The sequence below is a fragment of the Oncorhynchus kisutch genome, linkage group LG2 (assembly GCF_002021735.2).
Source record: "Oncorhynchus kisutch isolate 150728-3 linkage group LG2, Okis_V2, whole genome shotgun sequence".
In the NCBI taxonomy this organism is placed as follows: Eukaryota; Metazoa; Chordata; class Actinopteri; order Salmoniformes; family Salmonidae; genus Oncorhynchus; species Oncorhynchus kisutch.
This window is the reverse complement of record NC_034175.2, coordinates 71,370,349-71,393,525: the sequence shown is the minus strand read 5'-3', so window position 1 is coordinate 71,393,525 and position 23,177 is coordinate 71,370,349. Positions and strand designations below refer to the sequence as shown.

General features: G+C 43.2%; 1 protein-coding gene across 1 annotated transcript; it reads left to right on the top strand.

Annotated features, from left to right (window-relative positions):
* Positions 1–22,600, top strand: LOC109903353 (epidermal growth factor-like protein 6). The gene is made up of 12 exons (XM_020499996.2): positions 1–200; positions 3,013–3,119; positions 3,813–3,905; positions 4,302–4,421; positions 5,601–5,720; positions 6,548–6,682; positions 6,778–6,900; positions 13,064–13,318; positions 20,827–20,901; positions 20,990–21,085; positions 21,321–21,583; positions 21,794–22,600. The coding sequence occupies exons 1-12, from the start codon at positions 127–129 to the stop codon at positions 21,899–21,901; spliced, it is 1,569 nt and encodes a 522-aa protein (XP_020355585.1). The 5' UTR covers positions 1–126; the 3' UTR covers positions 21,902–22,600.
* The last annotated feature ends 577 nt before the right edge of the window (positions 22,601–23,177 follow it).

Below are 23,177 nucleotides of genomic sequence, written 5' to 3'. Positions count from 1 at the left end.
GGGGAGAGAGAGAGCGAGAGAGAGAGAGAGAGAGAGAGAGAGAGAGAGAGAGAGAGAGAGCGAGTGGTCTACGTACTAGAGGGGAGAGAGAGAGAGAGACAACGTGAGCTGTACCCAGTCAGAGACATGAATCCCCTCAGCTGGATCGTTGTACTTCTCTTCCTGTTCTACGCTCCCCCTGGGAGTGCCGACGCCAACAGGTTAGTGAGCAATCAATCAAGACCGCTGTAGGAAATGATCCTCAAAGACATACTGTATGAAGTAATGGTCAAGCAATGTACTGTAGTTCATACTTTTGTTATTGTATCCATTCACTTTGAAGCCTGCAGCAGGTGTAAAACTCTGTGTTTATTGGTAGGATTCATTCTAGATAGTAAAGGATTCAGTCTGGACATTCCATTCCAAAGCAATTGTTGCATCCCTAGCTAACTCTCCTAACAGCTACTAGCTAACACTCTGGCCAGACACAGCTGAGTGTTGTACGTGTTGTAAATGCATTATGGGTGGTTACTTTGACAGTAAAAGCAGTCGGCTCATACTGAATACCCATCACCAGTAGCCGTGCTCATAAGACATGTGACACACACACGTTAGTCATTTAGCAAACACTGCCCAGAGAGACTCAGTTTAGCTCATGACAATCACAGACATGTCATTGTTTAAATCCTACTATTACATCCTACTAAAATTTTATATTTCAATATGTACATGGGGAAAAGGGGTTGTTTTGTTGCCATGCAAGTACTGTCAGGCTGTCTGTGCCTTGGCCAGGGACTCTGTGAAGTATGGAGGCTGTGTCAGCTAAATGTTGCTCCTGACATGGTAACTATTAATCACTGAAGGACAGCTGTCACACTATGTGGCCCCTGGCCCTCTCCTCCTGTGGGCTGTTCTGATTGATTTGTAACAGGACTCAGATTTCTCCAGACCCCTTGGAGCCAGGGGCTGCATTTAGGAAGCCATGCAAACATCTGGAACATTTGAGTTTGGCACTGCGCTAGAGGTTAGAGGTCAGAGGCTAGAGGACTCACCAGATAATGTGTAGCAACTATAAGACATAGATTTGATTCAGATCAGAAATGTTTCCCCAGCCAGATCTGCTTTTCAAAAGCTTAAGTTTTTCTGCTATGAAAGGGGAAGTAGCAGATCTAATTTACAGTTTAAAACACACGTGCAATGCAATCATATGGACATTATTTCCAAAGTGTTGACTTGTTGACAGTCAGTGGGAACAACGTTACGTGTGATCAGATGGAGGGGGGGGGGGGGGGGGGGGGGGGGGGTCATGAAATTGGAGGAAATAGGTTCCTGCTTGAGGTATTCATGTAACACGTAAGGACTCTAAGGAGTAACTGATGAAGTAGAAGTATAGAGCGTAACATGCCATTTACCTCCCTTTCTCCCAAATAGGAGGGAGGCTCCCTTTTCTCCCAATATGTGGGAACCAACGGGGAACTTGGTATAATTAGCCAGGATGTCTGCAGGTCTGCGTTTGGGAAGACTAAATGAGGCTTTGGTTGTCGAAGTTGATTGTCAACAAAAAGCACATGGGACATGTTTAGGGATATAATTATCTCCTCTATTTGCAGAATATTTACTGCAACTTGTGTACATTCATTTGGCCATTTGTTTTCTTCTGCGATCACTTGTAAAATAATTATCAAACAACCTATTATGATAAAATTTTACTCACCAATTGTATTATTCTTAATCAAGAAGCTGTAGTCAATCAACTAACATTCAACTGTCCGTCAAGGAATGGAGACCAATTCATGCAGAGATTTGACAGGGTAGATAGAGATGTGTGTCACCTATGTCCTTGTGTGTCCTTGTGTGTCCTTGTGTTTCCTTGTGTGTCCTATTGTGTCCTGGTGTGTCCTTGTGTGTCCTTGTGTGCCCTTGTGTGTCCTTGTGTTTCCTTGTGCGTCCTTGTGTGTCCTTGTGTGCCCTTGTGTGTCCTTGTGTTTCCTTGTGTTTCCTTGTGTGTCCTTGTGTGTCCTATTGTGTCCTGGTGTGTCCTGGTGTGTCCTGGTGTTTCCTTGTGTGTCCTGGTGTGTCCTTGTGTGTCCTTGTGTTTCCTTGTGTGTCCTGGTGTGTCCTGGTGTTTCCTTGTGTGTCCTGGTGTGTCCTGGTGTGTCCTGGTGTGTCCTTGTGTGTCCTTGTGTTTCCTTGTGTGTCCTGGTGTGTCCTGGTGTTTCCTTGTGTGTCCTGGTGTGTCCTGGTGTGTCCTGGTGTGTCCTGGTGTGTCCTTGTGTTTCCTTGTGTGTCCTTGTGTGTCCTGGTGTGTCCTTGTGTTTCCTTGTGTGTCCTGGAGTGTCCTTGTGTGTCCTTGTGTGTCCTGGTGTGTCCTTGTGTGTCCTTGTGTGTCCTGGTGTGTCTTGGTGTTTCCTTGTGTGTCCTGGTGTGTCCTGGTGTTTCCTTGTGTGTCCTGGTGTGTCCTTGTGTTTCCTTGTGTGTCCTGGTGTTTCCTTGTGTGTCCTGGTGTGTCCTTGTGTGTCCTTGTGTGTCCTTGTGTGTCCTTGTGTTTCCTTGTGTGTCCTGGTGTTTCCTTGTGTGTCCTGGTGTGTCCTTGTGTGTCCTTGTGTTTCCTTGTGTGTCCTGGTGTGTCCTGGTGTTTCCTTGTGTGTCCTGGTGTGTCCTGGTGTGTCCTGGTGTGTCCTTGTGTGTCCTTGTGTTTCCTTGTGTGTCCTGGTGTGTCCTGGTGTTTCCTTGTGTGTCCTGGTGTGTCCTGGTGTGTCCTTGTGTGTCCTTGTGTGTCCTTGTGTGTCCTTGTGTGTCCTGGTGTGTCCTTGTGTTTCCTTGTGTGTCCTGGTGTGTCCTTGTGTGTCCTTGTGTGTCCTGGTGTGTCCTTGTGTGTCCTTGTGTGTCCTGGTGTGTCCTTGTGTGTCCTTGTGTGTCCTGGTGTGTCCTGGTGTGTCCTTGTGTGTCCTTGTGTGTCCTGGTGTTTCCTTGTGTGTCCTTGTGTGTCCTGGTGTGTCCTGGTGTGTCCTTGTGCGTCCTTTAACTGTACAGGCACCGCAGACAAGTCCCCACCGGTGGCCAACCAGGTGTGTGTGGCTATGGCAGGAGACTGGCGTGTTGCTATGGCTGGAGAAAGAACAGCAAGGGACAGTGTGAAGGTAAGTATTTCAACAAAACAACTTGTGTTTACGTTTGGTTGAGATGTACTGTATGTGGTTACGTTTGGTTGAGATGTACTGTATGTGGTTAAGTTTGGTTGAGATGTACTATATATGGTTAAGTTTGGTTGAGGTACTATATATGGTTAAGTTTGGTTGAGGTACTATATATGGTTAAGTTTGGTTGAGGTACTATATATGGTTAAGTTTGGTTGAGGTGTACTGTATGTGGTTACGTTTGGTTGAGATGTACTGTATGTGGTTAAGTTTGGTTGAGATGTACTATATATGGTTAAGTTTGGTTGAGATGTACTATATATGGTTAAGTTTGGTTGAGATGTACTATATATGGTTAAGTTTGGTTGAGATGTACTGTACAATTGTCTTTGTATTGCTCTGGTCATCAATTTAACTTGTTCTATGTAACTTTCTCTGATTGAAAATATCACATACTGTAAATAGATACAGTATTTAATGAATGAAAAACTAAAGTTTGTTCTCCACAATATAACGGGTTTTCCCGTTTGTCTTTCTTTGCGGCAGAGTATTTTCCTGCAGCAGAAGAAACGTGGACTAAATTACCTCAGGGATAGTAAAACTGGCATAGCCACTGTGTTGTTTCAGGTAACCAGTTTAACCCTTCTTATTGTTCCCGCTGCTGCCTCTATGTCTCTCCTTTAAACACTTTATCAGCTCAGTGTGAACATGGTTGCAAGCACGGAGAGTGTGCTGGCCCCAACAAATGCAAGTGTTACCCAGGATACACCGGAAAGATGTGCAATCAAGGTCAGTAGGGTGACTACGGTCAATGGAATGCGAGTCAAAGTGGTCTCTTGATAGAGAACAACATGAAGCTCAGATTTGCAGTCATTTTCCCTCTCTATTCCACAAGCCCCTGATAGATCACTTGATACCCCAATATTTAGATAGCAAAACAAATCATTTTCTGCCAATGTAGAATAGTTCATCTGGAGAAACCCAAAATGTATACAATATGTTGGCCCTGGAACTAGGTAAGGTACGACGTCCGTGGGACAATATTCAAGCATTATGATTCAGGGAAACCATCATAGATTTAGAGAAGCACCCCAGTGCATCCTTTCTGATGTCCAGATGATACCTATAGCCATACATACATGTCCCTGAAGTACATAACGGAGGATTGACTGTCTCTCTGTTCAGACCTGAATGAGTGTGGCCTGAAGCCTCGCCCCTGTGAGCATCGCTGTATGAACACCCACGGCAGCTACATCTGTTACTGCCTCAACGGATACACTCTGATGCCTGATGGCTCCTGTACCAGTGAGTGGAAACTGTACCCCTGACTGTTAGTGCTAGAGGAAACTGTAACCCTGACTGTACCTGCTAGTGGAAACTGTAACCTTGACTGTACATGCTAGAGGAAACTGTAACCCTGACTGTACATGCTAGAGGAAACTGTAACCCTGACTGTACCTGCTAGTGGAAACTGTAACCTTGACTGTACATGCTAGGGGAAATTGTAACCCTGACTGTACCTGCTAGAGGAAACTGTAACCCTGACTGTACATGCTAGAGGAAACTGTAACCCTGACTGTACCTGCTAGAGGAAACTGTAACCCTGACTGTACCTGCTAGAGGAAACTGTAACCCTGACTGTACCTGCTAGGGGAAACTGTAACCCTGACTGTATCTGATAGGGAAAACTGTAACCCTGACTGTACCTGCTAGAGGAAACTGTAACCCTGACTGTACCTGCTAGAGGAAACTGTACCCCTGACTGTACCTGCTAGAGGAAACTGTAACCCTGACTGTACCTGCTAGAGGAAACTGTAACCCTGACTGTACCTGCTAGAGGAAACTGCACCCCTGACTGTACCTGCTAGAGGAAACTGTAACCCTGACTGTACCTGCTAGAGGAAACTGCACCCCTGACTGTACCTGCTAGAGGAAACTGTACCCCTGACTGTACCTGCTAGAGGAAACTGTAACCCTGACTGTACCTGCTAGAGGAAACTGTAACCCTGACTGTACCTGCTAGAGGAAACTGCACCCCTGACTGTACCTGCTAGAGGAAACTGTAACCCTGACTGTACCTGCTAGAGGAAACTGTAACCCTGACTGTACCTGCTAGAGGAAACTGTAACCCTGACTGTACCTGCTAGAGGAAACTGTAACCCTGACTGTACCTGCTAGAGGAAACTGTAACCCTGACTGTACCTGCTAGAGGAAACTGTAACCCTGACTGTTAGTGCTAGAGGAAACTGTAACCCTGACTGTTAGTGCTGCTATTCACTCTGATATATCACTGTTAGTTCTAAATGTTCTACACAGAACCTTTAGTGTTCAATAAGAAGTTCACTATTGTGTGTGTGTGTGTGTGTGTGTGTGTGTGTGTGTGTGTGTGTGTGTGTGTGTGTGTGTGTGTGTGTGTGTGTGTGTGTGTGTGTGTGTGTGTGTGTGTGTGTGTGTGTGTGTGTGTGTGTGTGTGTGTGTGTGTAGACTCCAGGACGTGCTCCCTGGCTCACTGTCAATATGGCTGTGAGGATGTACAGGGGGAGATCCATTGTCTCTGCCCGTCTGCACGGTTGCAGTTAGGGCCAGACCAGAGAACCTGTGTGGGTGAGTACCATGACCTTGGACCACCGACCCTGACACCATATCACTTCGTGAGGAGTTCAAACCGGTCCTTACTGGATCTCTCCACCTCATAGATCATTAAGTGCTGCACACAATAGAAAGTGTGGACTTCTTAGAGATTTGTAAAACTCTTATTTGTAAATCTCATTCTGTGGTTTCACATTCCTGCTCTGTCGCAAGGCTTCTCGCATAAGAACTTAATCATCTGTAGCAGCCTGTAGGTTAAAATGGGGTAGTGATTGTGGGTTAAAATGGGGTAGTGATGTGGGGTAGTGATGTGGGTTAAAATGGGGTAGTGATGTGGGTTAAAATGGGGTAGTGATGTGGGTTAACATCGGGTAGTGATGTGGGTTAAAATGGGGTAGTGATGTGGGGTAGTGATGCAGGTTAAAATGGGGTAGTGTTGTGGGTTCAAATGGGGTAGTGATGTAGGTTAAAATGGGGTAGTGATGTAGGTTAACAAGGGATAGTGATGTGGGTTAAAATGGGGTAGTGATGTGGGTTAACATGGGGTAGTGATGTGGGTTAAAATGGGGTAGTGATGTGGGTTAAAATGGGGTAGCGATGTAGGTCAAATTGGGTAGTGATGTGGGTTAAAATGGGTAGCGTTTCTTCCCACAAAACTGCTTGATTTGAGTGGGAGGAGCCTGTCTTCACACACACACGTGTCCATTGTTTTGCTAAACTTAAGTGTCAGTAAGGAATGGTTTACATTGATCCAAATATTAACCCTTCACTACAATGGAGAATAAATAAGTGAAGTCATTCATTTCATGTTCAGCCTCTTTCTTCCCTTCCTTTGCCTTTAGATATTGATGAATGTGTAACAGGGAAGAACCTGTGCCCATACAACAGGCAGTGTGTCAATACGTTTGGTAGCTACTACTGCAAGTGTCAGAATGGCTATGACCTGAAGTATATCAATGGCAAATATGACTGTGTAGGTAAGGTATACAATCATTTCATATATACAACACATTTTGGGATTAATCATTCTGTGAGGAGATCAGCTAATCAAATCATCTCATTTCGTTTTCAGACAATGACGAGTGTGCCGCCAACACACACAAGTGCAGCCACCGCGCAGTCTGTCTGAACACTCAGGGATCCTACAAGTGCAAGTGCAAGCAAGGCTTCCGTGGCAGTGGTTTTGAATGCTCTGGTGAGACCTGAAAATATTTACTATTCATCAATCATCAAAACATTCTGAGAGTGAAATCTATTTCCTGGAAAATGTGATGTGCAAGGGGGCCAATTCGGACAGTGTTGATTTTCCAGACTGCATACACTATATTCAGCTCTTATATGTAGGCCGTCAATGTAAATAAGAATGTGTTCTTTAACTGACTTGCCTAGTTAAATAAATGTTAAAATAAATCCCTCTTAGTGATTTTACAATTGCATATTTCATCTGTGCTCTTAAAAGCATCAGCAAACATGAGCACTGCCAAAGCCAGTTTCCCATTTGCAGAGAACCTCTGCACTCTACAGATGTTACTTAGGGAGAGGCCCTGATTCAAATCACACCTGTGTAAATATCTGACCCCAGCCATCTGAAGGACAGAGGAAAGGATAGGCATGTCTGTCTGCCTGCCTGCCTGTCTGTCTGTCTGTCTGTCTGTCTGTCTGTCTGTCTGTCTGTCTGTCTGTCTGTCTGCCTGTCTGCCTGCGAACAGGAGAGCCACTGTGCACTCTCTGAACCAGGTAGTAGATTATGTTGCCTAGGTGACATGATAGGTGCAACAATACCTCAGGGCTTTGTGTAAACGAAAATGCCTTTATATTTTTTTGTAGTCAACCCCTATTATCAAAGCTCGTGGGACCAGGGAGACAAAGGCAGTTCATATGATCATTTCCTAAATGGTGAGATGTGTATGGAATGCAACAAGGTTTTCCACTTCATCTGTTCGCCGCCTACCATCTTGCTTTGTGAAACCCCCTCCCTCTCCCATGGTTCAAGGCTAGGTTCTGTCCCCACCACACACAGCTTGTTCTGCCATGTAGAACTCAGCATGAAACCATTTCAGACTTTAAAATGATGTACATAGAGCAGTAAATTAGATACAGGATACAGTGCATTCGGAAAAGTGTTCAGATCCCTTGACTTTTTACACATTTTGTTACATTACAGCCTTATTCTAACATATATGACATTGTTTGTGTTCCTCATCAATCTACACCCAATACCTCATAATGACAAGGCAAAAACAGGCGTTACATAATTTTTTTTCCAAATGTATAACAAATTAAAACTGAAATATCACATTTACATAAATATTCAGACCTTTTACTCAGTACTTTGTTGAAGCACCTTTGGCAGCAATTACAGCCTTGAGGCTTCTTGGGTATGACTCTACAAGCTTGGCACACCTGTATTTGGGGAGTTTCTCCCATTCTTCTCTGCAGATCCGGTCAAGCGCTGTCAGGTTGGATGGAGAGTGTCGCTGCACAGCTATTTTCAGGTCTCTCCAGAGATGTTCGATTGGGTTCAAGACATTAAAAGACTTGTCCCGAAGCCACTCCTGCGTTGTCTTGGCTGTGTGCTTATGGTTCTCTCTGGAGCACGTTTTCATTAACAATCTCTCTGTACTTTGCTCCGTTCCTGACAAGTCTCCCAGTCCGTGCCGCTGAAAAACGTCCCCACAGCATAATGCTGCCACCACCATGCTTCACCATAGGGATGGTGCCAGGTTTCCTCCAGACGTGACGCTTGGCATTTAGTGTAAATAGTTCAATCTTGGTTTCATCAGACCAGAGAATCTTGTTTCTCATGGTCTGAGAGTCTTTAGGTGCCTTTTGGCAACTCCAAGCGGGCCTTTTACTGAGGAGTGGCTTCCGTCTGGGAACTCTACCATAAATGCCTGATTGGTAGAGTGCTGCAGAGATGGTTGTCCTTCTGGAAGGTTCTCCCATCTCTACAGAGGAACTCTGGAGCTCTGTCAGAGTGACCATCGGGTTCTTGGTCACCTCCCTGACAAAGGCCCTTCTCCCCTGATTGCTCAGTTTGGCCGGGCGGCCAGCTCTAAGACGAGTATTGGTGGTTCCAAACTTCTTCCATTTAAGAATGATGGAGGCCACTGTGTTCATGTCCAATCAATTGAATTTACCACATTTGGACTCCAATCAAGATGTAGAAACATCTCAAGGATGATCAATGGAACCAGGATGCACCTGAGCTCAATTGAGTCTCATAGCAAAACCCACTGGCTCCATGTCATCTACAAGACCCTGCTAGGTAAAGTCCCCCCTTATCTCAGCTCGCTGGTCACCATAGCATCTCCCACCTGTAGCACACGCTCCAGCAGGTATATCTCTCTAGTCACCCCCAAACCCAATTCTTTCTTTGGCCGCCTCTCCTTCCAGTTCTCTGCTGCCAATGACTGGAACGAACTACAAAAATCTCTGAAACTGGAAACACTTATCTCCCTCACTAGCTTTAAGCACCAACTGTCAGAGCAGCTCACAGATTACTGCACCTGTACATAGCCCACCTATAATTTAGCCCAAACAACTACCTCTTTCCCTACTGTATTTAATTGATTTATTTATTTTGCTCCTTTGCACCCCATTATTTTTATTTCTACTTTGCACATTCTTCCATTGCAAATCTACCATTCCAGTGTTTTACTTGCTATATTGTATTTACTTTGCCACCATGGCCTTTTTTTTGCCTTTACCTCCCTTCTCACCTCATTTGCTCACATCGTATATAGACTTGTTTATACTGTATTATTGACTGTATGTTTGTTTTACTCCATGTGTAACTCTGTGTCATTGTATCTGTCGAACTGCTTTGCTTTATCTTGGCCAGGTCGCAATTGTAAATGAGAACTTGTTCTCAACTGGCCTACCTGGTTAAATAAAGGTGTTCTCAACTTGCCTACCTGGTTAAATAAAGGTGTTCTCAACTAGCCTACCTGCTTAAATAAAGGTGTTCTCAACTAGCCTACCTGGTTAAATAAAGGTGTTCTCAACTAGCCTACCTGGTTAAATAAAGGTGTTCTCAACTAGCCTACCTGGTTAAATAAAGGTGTTCTCAACTAGCCTACCTGGTTAAATAAGGTGTTCTCAACTAGCCTACCTGGTTAAATAAAGGTGTTCTCAACTAGCCTACCTGGTTAAATAAAGGTGTTCTCAACTAGCCTACCTGGTTAAATAAAGGTGTTCTCAACTTGCCTACCTGGTTAAATAAAGGTGTTCTCAACTAGCCTACCTGGTTAATAAAGGTGTTCTCAACTAGCCTACCTGGTTAAATAAAGGTGTTCTCAACTAGCCTACCTGGTTAAATAAAGGTGTTCTCAACTAGCCTACCTGGTTAAATAAAGGTGTTCTCAACTAGCCTACCTGGTTAAATAAAGGTGTTCTCAACTAGCCTACCTGGTTAAATAAAGGGTTTCTCAACTACGTAGGTTCCCTACCTGGTTAAATAAAGGTGTTCTCAACTAGCCTACCTGGTTAAATAAGGTGTTCTCAACTAGCCTACCTGGTTAAATAAAGGTGTTCTCAACTAGCCCTACCTGGTTAAATAAAGGTGTTCTCAACTAGCCTACCTGGTTAAATAAAGGTGTTCTCAACTAGCCTACCTGGTTAAATAAAGGTGTTCTCAACTAGCCTACCTGGTTAAATAAAGGTGTTCTCAACTAGCCTACCTGGTTAAATAAAGGTGTTCTCAACTAGCCTACCTGGTTAAATAAAGGTGTTCTCAACTAGCCTACCTGGTTAAATAAAGGTGTTCTCAACTAGCCTACCTGGTTAAATAAAGGTGTTCTCAACTAGCCTACCTGGTTAAATAAAGGTGTTCTCAACTAGCCTACCTGGTTAAATAAAGGTGTTCTCAACTAGCCTACCTGGTTAAATAAAGGTGTTCTCAACTAGCCTACCTGGTTAAATAAAGGTGTTCTCAACTAGCCTACCTGGTTAAATAAAGGTGTTCTCAACTAGCCTACCTGGTTAAATAAAGGTGTTCTCAACTAGCCTACCTGGTTAAATAAGGTGTTCTCAACTAGCCTACCTGGTTAAATAAAGGTGTTCTCAACTAGCCTACCTGGTTAAATAAAGGTGTTCTCAACTAGCCTACCTGGTTAAATAAAGGTGTTCTCAACTAGCCTACCTGGTTAAATAAAGGTGTTCTCAACTAGCCTACCTGGTTAAATAAAGGTGTTTCTCAACTAGCCTACCTGGTTAAAATAAAGGTGTTCTCAACTAGCCTACCTGGTTAAATAAAGGTGTTCTCAACTAGCCTACCTGTTAAATAAAGGTGTTCTCAACTAGCCTACCTGGTTAAATAAAGGTGTTCTCAACTAGCCTACCTGGTTAAATAAGGTGTTCTCAACTAGCCTACCTGGTTAAATAAAGGTGTTCTCAACTAGCCTACCTGGTTAAATAAAGGTGTTCTCAACTAGCCTACCTGGTTAAATAAAGGTGTTCTCAACTAGCCTACCTGGTTAAATAAAGGTGTTCTCAACTGGCCTACCTGGTTAAATAAAGGTGTTCTCAACTGGCCTACCTGGTTCAATAAAGGTGTTCTCAACTAGCCTACCTGGTTAAATAAAGGTGTTCTCAACTAGCCTACCTGGTTAAATAAAGGTGTTCTCAACTAGCCTACCTGGTTAAATAAAGGTGTTCTCAACTAGCCTACCTGGTTAAATAAAGGTGTTCTCAACTAGCCTACCTGGTTAAATAAAGGTGTTCTCAACTAGCCTACCTGGTTAAATAAAGGTGTTCTCAACTGGCCTACCTGGTTAAATAAAGGTGTTCTCAACTGGCCTACCTGGTTAAATAAAGGTGTTCTCAACTAGCCTACCTGGTTAAATAAAGGTGTTCTCAACTAGCCTACCTGGGTAAATAAAGGTGTTCTCAACTAGCCTACCTGGGTAAATAAAGGTGTTCTCAACTAGCCTACCTGGTTAAATAAAGGTGTTCTCAACTAGCCTACCTGGTTAAATAAAGGTGTTCTCAACTAGCCTCCCTGGTTAAATAAAGGTGTTCTCAACTAGCCTACCTGGTTAAATAAAGGTGTTCTCAACTAGCCTACCTGGTTAAATAAAGGTGTTCTCAACTAGCCTACCTGGTTAAATAAAGGTGTTCTCAACTAGCCTACCTGGTTAAGTAAAGGTGTTCTCAACTAGCCTGCCTGGTTAAATAAAAGTGTTCTCAACTAGCCTACCTGGTTAAGTAAAGGTGTTCTCAACTAGCCTACCTGGTTAAATAAAGGTGTTCTCAACTAGCCTACCTGGTTAAATAAAGGTGTTCTCAACTAGCCTACCTGGTTAAATAAAGGTGTTCTCAACTAGCCTACCTGGTTAAATAAAGGTGTTCTCAACTAGCCTACCTGGTTAAATAAAGGTGTTCTCAACTTCCCTACCTGGTTAAATAAAGGTGTTCTCAACTAGCCTACCTGGTTAAATAAAGGTGTTCTCAACTAGCCTACCTGGTTAAATAAAGGTGTTCTCAACTAGCCTACCTGGTTAAATAAAGGTGTTCTCAACTAGCCTACCTGGTTAAATAAAGGTGAAATAAATAAAATACATTCAAAAAATAGCAAAATCTCTGAATACTAAATGTGTAAATATGTAAATAAGGTTTTTCCGTTTTTTTTTTATACATTAGCAAACATTTCTAAAACCTGTTTTTGCTTTGTCATTATGGGGTATTGTGTGTCAATTGATGTGGAAAAAGTCAAGGGGTCTGAATACTTTCCGAATGCACTGTATATGGCTGAGTCTGGCTGTCATGCTTCCCATGCATGGAGTATGATATTCCTGTTTATCGTCCTACCCTCTATGCTCATCTGTCTATGAAAACATGTTTACACATAAGCAAATGTGTGTATCTCAATGAACAAGGAACATTATTAACAACAAATTACAGTGATATACTGTCTGACATATGTTTTGTCAATTGTCTTTATATCCTATGTTGTCTTTATAATCTATAATGTCTTTATGATCTATAATAGTTTCATCATCTATAATGGCTTTATATCCTATGTCGTCTTTATAATCTATAATGGTTTTATAATCTATAATGTCTTTATGATCTATAATAGTTCCAGAATCTATAATGGCTTTATATTCTGAAATGGCTTTATAATCTATAATGTCTTTATAATCTATAATGTCTTTATATTCCACAATGTCTTCATAATCCATAATGGTTTTATAATCCATAATGGTTTTATAATCTATAATGGTTTTATAATCTAGAATGGCTTTATAATCTATAATGGCGGTGTAACCCCAGAATGTACACCTAAACTCTTGTATAATTGCATCAGATTCCACCTCTGTAGTTCCAGATGTATGACATGGTTCTTCTTCCTGCAGCTATCCCAGAGTCCCCAGTGAGGCTGCCAGGGAAGCTGGACAAAGAGCAGATCAAGAACGTCATCCCCAAGCCCAAGGTGACCGTCCCCCCTCAGATCCACTTGCAGCCCTTCGACTATGCCGGGGAGACCTATATGGGTGGCTCAGAGGAGGTGGGCCAGGTGGGCTTTACTGATGTAGGGGAGGAGGAAGAAGAGGAAGATGAGGAGGAGACAGATGTGGACAACAAGCTTAATTCAAGAGGAGATGTTTTCAGTAAGCCTTATTCCCCTCTAACTCTTTCCCACTAATCCACCTATTTATTGCCATCGTGGGTGGTCCCAAATCGGATTATTCCAACACTGATAATATGGAAGTTCGTACACCATTACTGCTGTGGTAATGTGCAGCTCTCGTAGTTATTCAGAAATAAAATAACTCAGTTGTTTCAATCATTTGTGATTCTGTACATACGGTTGTCTTCACCCTGTTAAATTTAGGATGGTTACACATTTTCTATGCCCCCACATTTTTTATTTTTTATTTATTTCACCTTTATTTAACCAGGTAGACAAGTTGAGAACAAGTTCTGGCCAAGATAAAGCATAGCAGTGTGAACAGACAACACAGAGTTACACATGGAGTAAACAATTAACCAGTCAATAACACAGTAGAAAAAAAGAGTCTATATACATTGTGTGCAAAAGGCATGAGGAGGTAGGCGAATAATTACAATTTTGCAGATTAACACTGGAGTGATAAATGATCAGATGGTCATGTACAGGTAGAGATATTGGTGTGCAAAAGAGCAGAAAAGTAAATAAATAAAAACAGTATGGGGATGAGGTAGGTAAAATTGGGTGGGCTATTTACCGATAGACTATGTACAGCTGCAGCGATCGGTTAGCTGCTCAGATAGCAGATGTTTGAAGTTGGTGAGGGAGATAAAAGTCTCCAACTTCAGCGATTTTTGCAATTTGTTCCAGTCACAGGCAGCAGAGAACTGGAACGAAAGGCGGCCAAATGAGGTGTTGGCTTTAGGGATGATCAGTGAAATACACCTGCTGGAGCGTGTGCTACGGGTGGGTGTTGCCATCGTGACCAGTGAACTGAGATAAGGCGAAGCTTTACCTAGCATGGACTTGTAGATGACCTATACAGGACACTATACAGGACAACTTCAAACACATAACTACGCAAAGTTCGGAGATGGATGGTCACAGGGTTAGTGCGATGACATTGCTAAAGTAGTCAAATATTTAGTAGGAAACAACTTTACAAACCTTATCATGTTGTCAAATGACAGATGGCAATGTTGTCAGTAGCTAGCAAAGTTTGTGAAAAATAGCTTGCAATGCTAACATTAACTAGCTCAAATCCAGTGGCTTCCCCTCAATCTTATCTAGCTAGCTAACGTTATACTGCATATAAAGTTAAATTGGTGGTATTAAAATGATGACAAAGGTTTTTCTGCTATTTGTTTGCCTCCTTTTGAATGCCATTGTATTTCCATGACACTACAATGCACTTTTGATTACATCTTCATCAGCAGTCTACATCTTCATCAGCAGTCTACATCTTCATCAGCAGTCTACATCTTCATCAGCAGTCTGCAGCTTCATCAGCAGTCTACATCTTCATCAGCAGTCTACATCTTCATCAGCAGTCTACATCTTCATCAGCAGTCTACATCTTCATCAGCAGTCACTGAAGATGCGTTGAGTAGAATGCTCAGTTGGGCATCAGTCCAAAACTAATGATCAAAACAATACTGTGACGAAACATGCAACCCATGAATACAACCAGTGGGTTATACAGTTCATCAAGAGGATAGGAAGGGAGTTCTCTCTGGCAAGAAGAGAGAATAATAAGTGGTGTGACTGGGAACACAGACAGGAACTTGTGAGTTTCTGCTCTCCAGACTTGAAATACTTGGTAGTTTATTGCAGCCATTTTTTTACCTTCCAAGAGAGGTCTTAGGGATTATCTCCATGGCTGTGTGGATCCCACCGACATCAAAAATGCTCTCAAGGATCTTCATTGGACCCAGAACAAACTGGAAACTGAGTACCTGGAGACAGCATTCATTTTCGAATTTGAGAACAGTGCTCCTGAATTACGATAAAAAGATTGACTGTTTTGATCATGTGGACTGGAATATGTTCCGTGTCACCTCTGGGGATAACATCAATGAATAAGCCGACACAGTCACTGGATTCATCTAAAAAAAAGCATGATGTAATTCCGATGGTGTCTTTCAAAAACGATCCAAATCAAAAACCCACGGATTGATGGCAGCCTTGTCAGGAAACTAAAGGAGAGAGATGCTGCTTCTAAACAAGCCAAGGTGGCCGGGGAGAATAGTATGGTTAAACGGTGCAAATAATAGCTACGCAGATCGATCAAGATGGCGAGGCACAAGTATAGGGACAAAGTGGAGGAGCAATTCAGCGGGTCGGACACGAGGCGTATGTGGCAGGGGCTTCTAACTATCACAATCAAATTGAGGTCACCAACGCTGCCCTACCGGACGAGGAGAAAAACACATTTTTTCTCCCACTTCGATCAAAATGACTTTGAGCTGCCGAGGAAAGAACCGCACAAGGCTGCCGGCCCAGATGATATCCCTAGCCGCACCCTCAGAACATGTGCAGACCAGCTAGCTTTTGTGTTCAGACATTTCTAGCTCAGGCCATTATTCCAAACCTGCTTCAAGATGTCCATTATCAAAGGAAAAGTAACTGAACTGAATGACTACTGACCAACACTTCCATCATCATCTGCGACTTGTATGCTCTAGTCGGCTGGCCCTCGCTACATATTCGTCGCCAGACCCACTGGCTCCAGGTCATCTACAAGTCCATGCTAGGTAAAGCTCCGCCTTATCTCAGCTCACTGGTCACGATGGCAACACCCATCCGTAGCACGCGCTCCAGCAGGTGTATCTCACTGATCATCCCTAAAGCCAACACCTCATTTGGCCGCCTTTCGTTCCAGTACTCTGCTGCCTGTGACTGGAACGAATTGCAAAAATCGCTGAAGTTGGAGACTTTTATCTCCCTCACCAACTTCAAACATCAGCTATCTGAGCAGCTAACCGATCGCTGCAGCTGTACGTAGACTATTGGTAAATAGTCCACCCTTTTTCACCTACCTCATCCCCATACTGTTTTATTTATTTACTTTTCTGCTCTTTTGCACACCAATATCTCTACCTGTACATGACCATCTGATCATTCATCACTCCAGTGTTAATCTGCAAAATTGTAATTATTTGCCTACCTCCTCATGCCTTCTGCACACATTGTATATAGACTCCCCTTTGTTTTCTACTGTGTTATTGACTTGTTAATTGTTTACTCCATGTGTAACTCTTTGTTGTCTGCTCACACTGCTATGCTTTATCTTGGCCAGGTCGCAGTTGCAAATGAGAACTTGTTCTCAACTAGCCTACCTGGTTAAATAAAGGTGTTCTCAACTAGCCTACCTGGTTAAATAAAGGTGTTCTCAACTAGCCTACCTGGTTAAATAAAGGTAAAAAAAAATAAAAAAAATAAAAAAATAAAATGAGGTGCTTCGTGAGGCTAGTCAAAGAACCACAGTCGACGCAATCGCCATTGCACTGCCCACTGACTTCACCCACCTGGACAAGAGGAATGCGCATGTAAGGATGCTGTTCATAGACTACAGCTCAGCTTTCAATACCATAGTGCCCTCTAAGCTCACCACAAAGCTCATAGCCCTGGGACTGAACTCCTCCTTCTGCAACTTTGTCCTGGACTTCCTGACGGGCCGCCCCCAGGTGGTGAAGGAAGGCAACATTATCTCCTCCATGCTGATCCTCAACACGGGTGCCCCACAAGGGTGCTTCCTCAGGCCCCTCCTGTATACCCACGACTACGTGGCCTCACACAGTTCCAATACACAACATAGTCTAAATTGGTGAAGCGAAATGAAAAAAAATCACTTGTTTCAAAGAGTAAAATAAAAAATAAAAAACTGAAAGTGGTGTGTATGTATGTACTGTATGTATTCACCCGTTTTGCTGTGAAGACCCTAAATAAGATCTGGTGCAACCAATTACCTTCAGAAGTCACATAATTAGTTAAATAAGGTCCACCTGTGTCCAATCTAAGTGTCACATGATCTCAGTGTACACCTGTTCTGAAAGGCCCCAGAGTCTGCAACACCACTAAGCAAGGGGCACCACCAAGCAAGCGGCACCACGAAGACCAAGGAGCTCTCCAAACAGGTCATGGACAAAGTTGTGGGGAAGTACAGATCAGGGTTGGGTTATAAAAAAAAATCTGAAACTTTGAACATCCCACAGAGCACTATTAAATACATTATTTTAAAAATGAAAAGAATATGGCACCACAACAAACCTGCCAAGAGAGGGCTGCCCACCAAATCTCACAGACCAGGCAAGGAGGGCATTAATCAGAGAGGCAACAAAGAGACCAAAGATAACCCTGAAGGAGCTGCAAAGCTTCACAGCGGAGATTGGAGTATCTGTCCATAGGACCACTTTAAGCCATACATTCCCACAGAGCTGGGCTTTACGGAAGAGTGGCCAGAAAAAGGCCATTGCGTAATGACAGAAATAAGCAAACACATTTGGTGTTCACCAAAAGGTATGTGGGAGACTCCCCAAACATATGGAAGTAGGTACTCTGGTCAGATGAGGCTAAAATTGAGCTTTTTGGCCATCAAGGAAAATGCTATGTCTGGCGTAAATCCAACACCTCTCGTTACCCCGAGAAAACCATCCCCACAGTGAAGCATGGTGGTGGCAGCATCATGCTGTGGGGATGTTTTTCATCAGCAGGGAATGGGAAACTGGTCAGAATTGAAGGAATGATGGATGGTGCTAAATACAGGGAAATTATTGAGGGAAACCGGTTTCAGTCTTCCAGAGATTTGAGACTGGGACCGAGGTTCCCCTTCCAGCAGGATAATGACCCTAAGCATACTACTAAAGCAACACTCGAGTGTTTTAAGGGGAAACATTTAAATGGCTTGGAATGGCCTAGTCAAAGCCCAGACCTCAATCCAATTGGGAATCTGTAGTGTGACTTAAAGATTGCTGTAAACCAGCAGAACCCATCCAACTTGAAGGAGATGGAGCAGTTTTGCCTTGAAGAATGGGCAAAAATCCCAGTTGCTAGATGTGCCAAGCTTATAGAGACGTACCCCAAGAGACTTGCAGCTGTAAAATTGCTGCAAAAGGTGGCTCCACAAAGTATTGACTTTGGGTGGGGTGAATAGTTATGTTTCACAATAAAAAATATTTTGCATCTCAAAGTGGTAGGCATGTTATATAAGTCAAATGACACAAACCCCTCCAAAAATCTATTTTAATTCCAGGTTGTAAGGCAACAAAATTGAAAAAAATCCCGGGGGGGTGAATACTTTTGCAAGCCACTGTAAACAACCTCTCTGTCAATGTTGGCAACCAGGCTAGGCATGTCCTCATCCTCATCAACAGGGGCCGCCGTAAAGACGTCAAGTTCCTCGGTGTACAGATCTCCAAGGAGCTGAAATTGTCAAACCATACGGACACTGTGGTGAAGAAGGCACGACAGTGACTCTTTAACCCCAGGTGGCTGAAGAAATGTGCCCTGTCCCGAAGGCCGTCACAGTAGTCTACAGGAGCACCATCGAGATCATACTGTCGGGCTGCATCACAACCTGGTACAGCCACTCCACCACCGCTGACCGCAAGGCTCTACAGAAGGCGGTACGCTCAGCCGAACGCACCATTGGGTGCTCACTGCCTGCCCTCCAGGACACCTACAACGCCAGGTGTCACAGGAAGGCCAAGAAGATCATCAGGGACCTCAGCAACCAGCCTGGTCTCCCTGTTTCCATCATTCAGACATGGGCAGTACAGGAGCATCATGGCTAAAACGAACAGACTGGTCAATAGCTTCTATCCCCAGACCATCAGGCTGGTTTAGTTAGCTGGACTAATTGGCTGGATTGAGTCCCTTACTTCTATCAAAGCTGTAGCATGGTGGCAGCCTGTCAGGCAGCATTAGCTTGAGGAGTACCATTCCACAATTAAAAAAAGTATGTTTCAAGCCCTTGGACCTGTGTGTCATGATTCAGCCTGTTGCTTCATGTTCAATGCACTGAGTAGATCTATGGCTCAACATGAAAGATTCCTTATCAGTAAGCAGAGAACGGCCTCTGTTTCACATATTAGATTCACATGCTGCAAATACATATTCAAACCTTGTAAAGGTATAAATAGCTAATGTGGTTAGAGGAGGTGCCATCAACACATTAGAATAGTTCTTACTGTGTTACCTCCTGTTCTAAATAAGATGTAGCAAGAGGAAGTTTAACTAAGATACAGTTTAATGCTGCATGTAGTTCAATACGCTCTATGCATTTTGGTTGATGTCATCAAAACAGATCTGGTTCTAGTGTTTGAAACAGTATTCTGTTTTGCCCCTGTCATTTGCCATTGACCTTTTCAAGGGAGACTAAAGACAGGAAAAACTGCTGTGCAAACATAAGTGCTGACTACCGGTTGAGGCCATCAGTCAAACTGTCACACATGACAACTTCTCTAACCTTCTCCTTCTCTGGCCATGTGCTGAAACTGAAGGTTGAAAAGCAAGCATGAAGACAGCATAGATATGAGTATAATCAGGCAAGCATGCATAAAAGCAATAAAATAAGCCTCTCATGCCAAATCAGTCATTTTGTTTAGAAATAAGAAGATGCTTAGCTCTTGGTATAAAACACACGTACACATAAAGGTGTCTCTGCAGTCTAATGTTTTGTCCCTGACGGAGACATGGATCACCCCAGAGAACTTAATCTGACTAGGTTTTCTCTCATAGTCCAAGAGCGTCTGGTCGTCGCAATGTTGGCACAGGTCTACTTATTTCTCCTAAATGGAGATTTGGGCCAAAATAGCTAGAATTATTGGCTCTGCATCTTACGATCAAAACCCATACGAGGGTGGGCAAAGGATCACTTGTGTGATGGTATACCTCTCAGTGAGACAGTAACAAGGATACCGCTCACCACTACTGTTGATCTCTTTATGGGAAACAAGTCTGACAGTAGCCTGATCTTTCGGCAGGACGACTCTGAAGGCAAGAGGAGACAGGCCCTGAGACATCCAACAGCTCCAGGGATTAATTTTAGTCCGCCGCCATGTGAGCGCCTCAGGATACACACAGATCTCCCTGTGCTTGCAGAGACGTGTGTTATCATCCCTCAGAACAGCTGTTCAGCAAACAGAGTCCTTGAAAGAGAGAGTCTGTCATTACCTCCTCAAACACCAGCCCCCTCTGGCTGGTCAGGGTTCAATTAACAAAGTTGCATACATCTGGTTGTCTAGGGAAACTCGGTGAAGGGGGAAGTTTGTTGGGAGAGCTTTAAGATGCTTCAGTTTTAATATCCTACGGTTAAAATGCACCATTCTGACAGATGAATGGCAGCAGGGCAGGCTTCCACTTGCAGGGTAAAAAGCCCCTTACTGGCTTTTGTTTTATGAGGGGAAATCTCTCAACTGCATAATCATCTGGAAGATTTTCAGGAATCACATATCTTCAGAAGAATGCTTGTAACTAAAATAGAGCTATATTATTAAGTAAATTAAATGATCTGCTTAGACAATGTTTTACATAAACAATAATCAAGGCTGTTGATATCCTGTTTGAATGTCATGTCTTTCTTTTTTTGTGCTTTTTGCAAAAGTTAAGTACATTATTTTGACATTTTATGTACCTTATCTTAAAAGAGTTATCTGTCTCCCAAATCAGTTCCAGAGGACTTTGAGTCAGTATTTGGTCCTGCAACGGATGTCAAAGAGATCGAAATAGCTCCAGGACAGGAAGGTAATCCTTGCTTTACTTGTTAACATAATGTGGGTAACCTTACCTTCATAATCCCTGTGAATTGTTGACATCTGACTGTGCCTTCCAGAGTTCTTCATGGACTGCAACTTCGATCAGGGTGTGTGTGAGTGGGTGCAAGACAAGGACGATAGCTTTGACTGGAGCGTGTCCTACCATGAAAATGGTACAAATTATACTATTAATTGGGCATAAATAGTATTTACCTTCTATATTTGCCATGTAATTTCATACAATGACCGATAAGGTAAATCCTCTATTGTTCAAATGATTGTCTGAATCTATCTTCCAGAAGTTGCTCTTTGCTGTGCTTAATCTATGTATTCCCGAATAGCTGTTAGTCATACGTTAATGACTATCAGTGACCAACCTGTGTCCATTCCCTGGTCCCTAACCCCCAGGTATGGAGTACTACATGGCTATGAGTGGTCTTCTGGGAGAGAAGAAGGACCAGGCCAGGCTAAAGCTGCTCCTCAGTGACCGGGCCCAGCAGGGAGGCTTCTGCCTCACCTTCAACTACCGCGTGATGGGCAGCCATGTGGGCACGCTGCGGGTGCTGTTGAACAACAGCACCGGACTTGTGTGGGAACGGAGCCACAGCCGGAGTCAGGATTGGCAGACAGAACTGCTCACTGTAGCCTGGAAGAACCAGGACCCAGAATATGTGAGTCACCATTCCATTCCAAACACCTAGAATGATAAAGGACTCGAATGGCGCCGGTGTATGTTCTGTGAATACCGGATTTACCAGCTCAATGTCGTTCATTTAATCACCACACTTGCCAAATATGGCCACTGTCGAAGGGAACAAAATACACCGCACAAGTCACAATTTCCAAAACATCTAATCAACATCTTTGCTGTCATTCTCCAGATCCTCTTTGAAGCTGAACGTGGGAATGGAGTTGGGGGAGAGATTGGGCTGGACAATGTGGTGCTGACCTCAGGCTACTGTCAAGAGGAAGACACAGCCATCTTTTAAACTGTGAACTCTGAACCTGTAGAAATCAGTCCAGTGTGTTTGACACAGACCTCAGAGGCAGAGCTAGCATCAGTCTCTCCCTTTAGTCTACTCTTTTTGGAGAGCAGACACACATCTTCCTAAAACCCAAACTAAGGGTGTATTTGTTTTGTTGTTGCTGTACTGTACAACAAGTATTAAGAAAAATGTGCATTTGCAGAATGTTTGGCAGTTCAGCCGTCCACATAGGAAAGCGTTGCTGAGGGATTGAGCATCATTGGTATGTGCAGGGATTTCATCTGCAAGTTTACAAGCTTTTCCTTTCATTTGAGCCACCAATTTGTCCACAAATAAATGATCCACTACATACAGTTCCGTTTTTCAATAATGTTCACAAATGTTTTGAAATATATTCAATTATTTTCACATAAATGGCAGGATACGGCAGGCTTATCTACAACAACAAAAAACATTATATTCTGTTGCTTTTTCTTTTTCTAAGTGACATTTTGCAGTTAGTTGCAATATATAAAAATAAGATAGACTAAGACTTGTAACATGTAGTTACATGAACCCTAAATAGTAATATCAGATTCATCAAGAAGTCTTCCCTTGAACCCTACATGCTTTATAATCATAGTACGTGTATGTAACAATGCATAACTGCTGTAAATTGAGCTTTTATATTGTATTACATTTAAAAAAAACATTTTTATAAGGGCTCTGTTCATGTTTGTTTTTTTCATGGTCTTTGCCCGTGGTCACTAGCTGCTGCTTGTCACTGATTCTATGGGACCCTGTATACTGAAACAGTCACAACCTCTCGCACACCTTCAATCTTGACCTTGTCATAGCTGCTAGAAAGTTGCTGTTCCCTCAATCTCAATCTCTCACAGAAAGTCACACATGTTCACATAAAAAAAAGCAGTGTTGGAGTAGTGGAAAAGCCTTTTGTAGGGCATGTGTTACATGGACATTGCAAAAGAAGAATGCTATTTACTTGGCCAGGAGGACTCAAATAGACCACAACAGACAATGAAAAGATTAGACCTACAGGCCTGAAATCAACTACCAGAAAATGTAAACTAGGGGGCCTACAGTTCATGGAGGATTTTTTTTTAAATGAGCTTTTGTGCACTCACACAAAAAATTATCGTCTGGTTCTACCGTGTGGTGTCTGGTCTGGACCTCCCGTGTGGTGTCTGGTCTGGTCCTCCCGTGTGGTGTCTGGTCTGGTCCTCCCGTGTGGTGTCTGGTCTGGTCCTCCCGTGTGGTGTCTGGTCCTATCGTGTGGTGT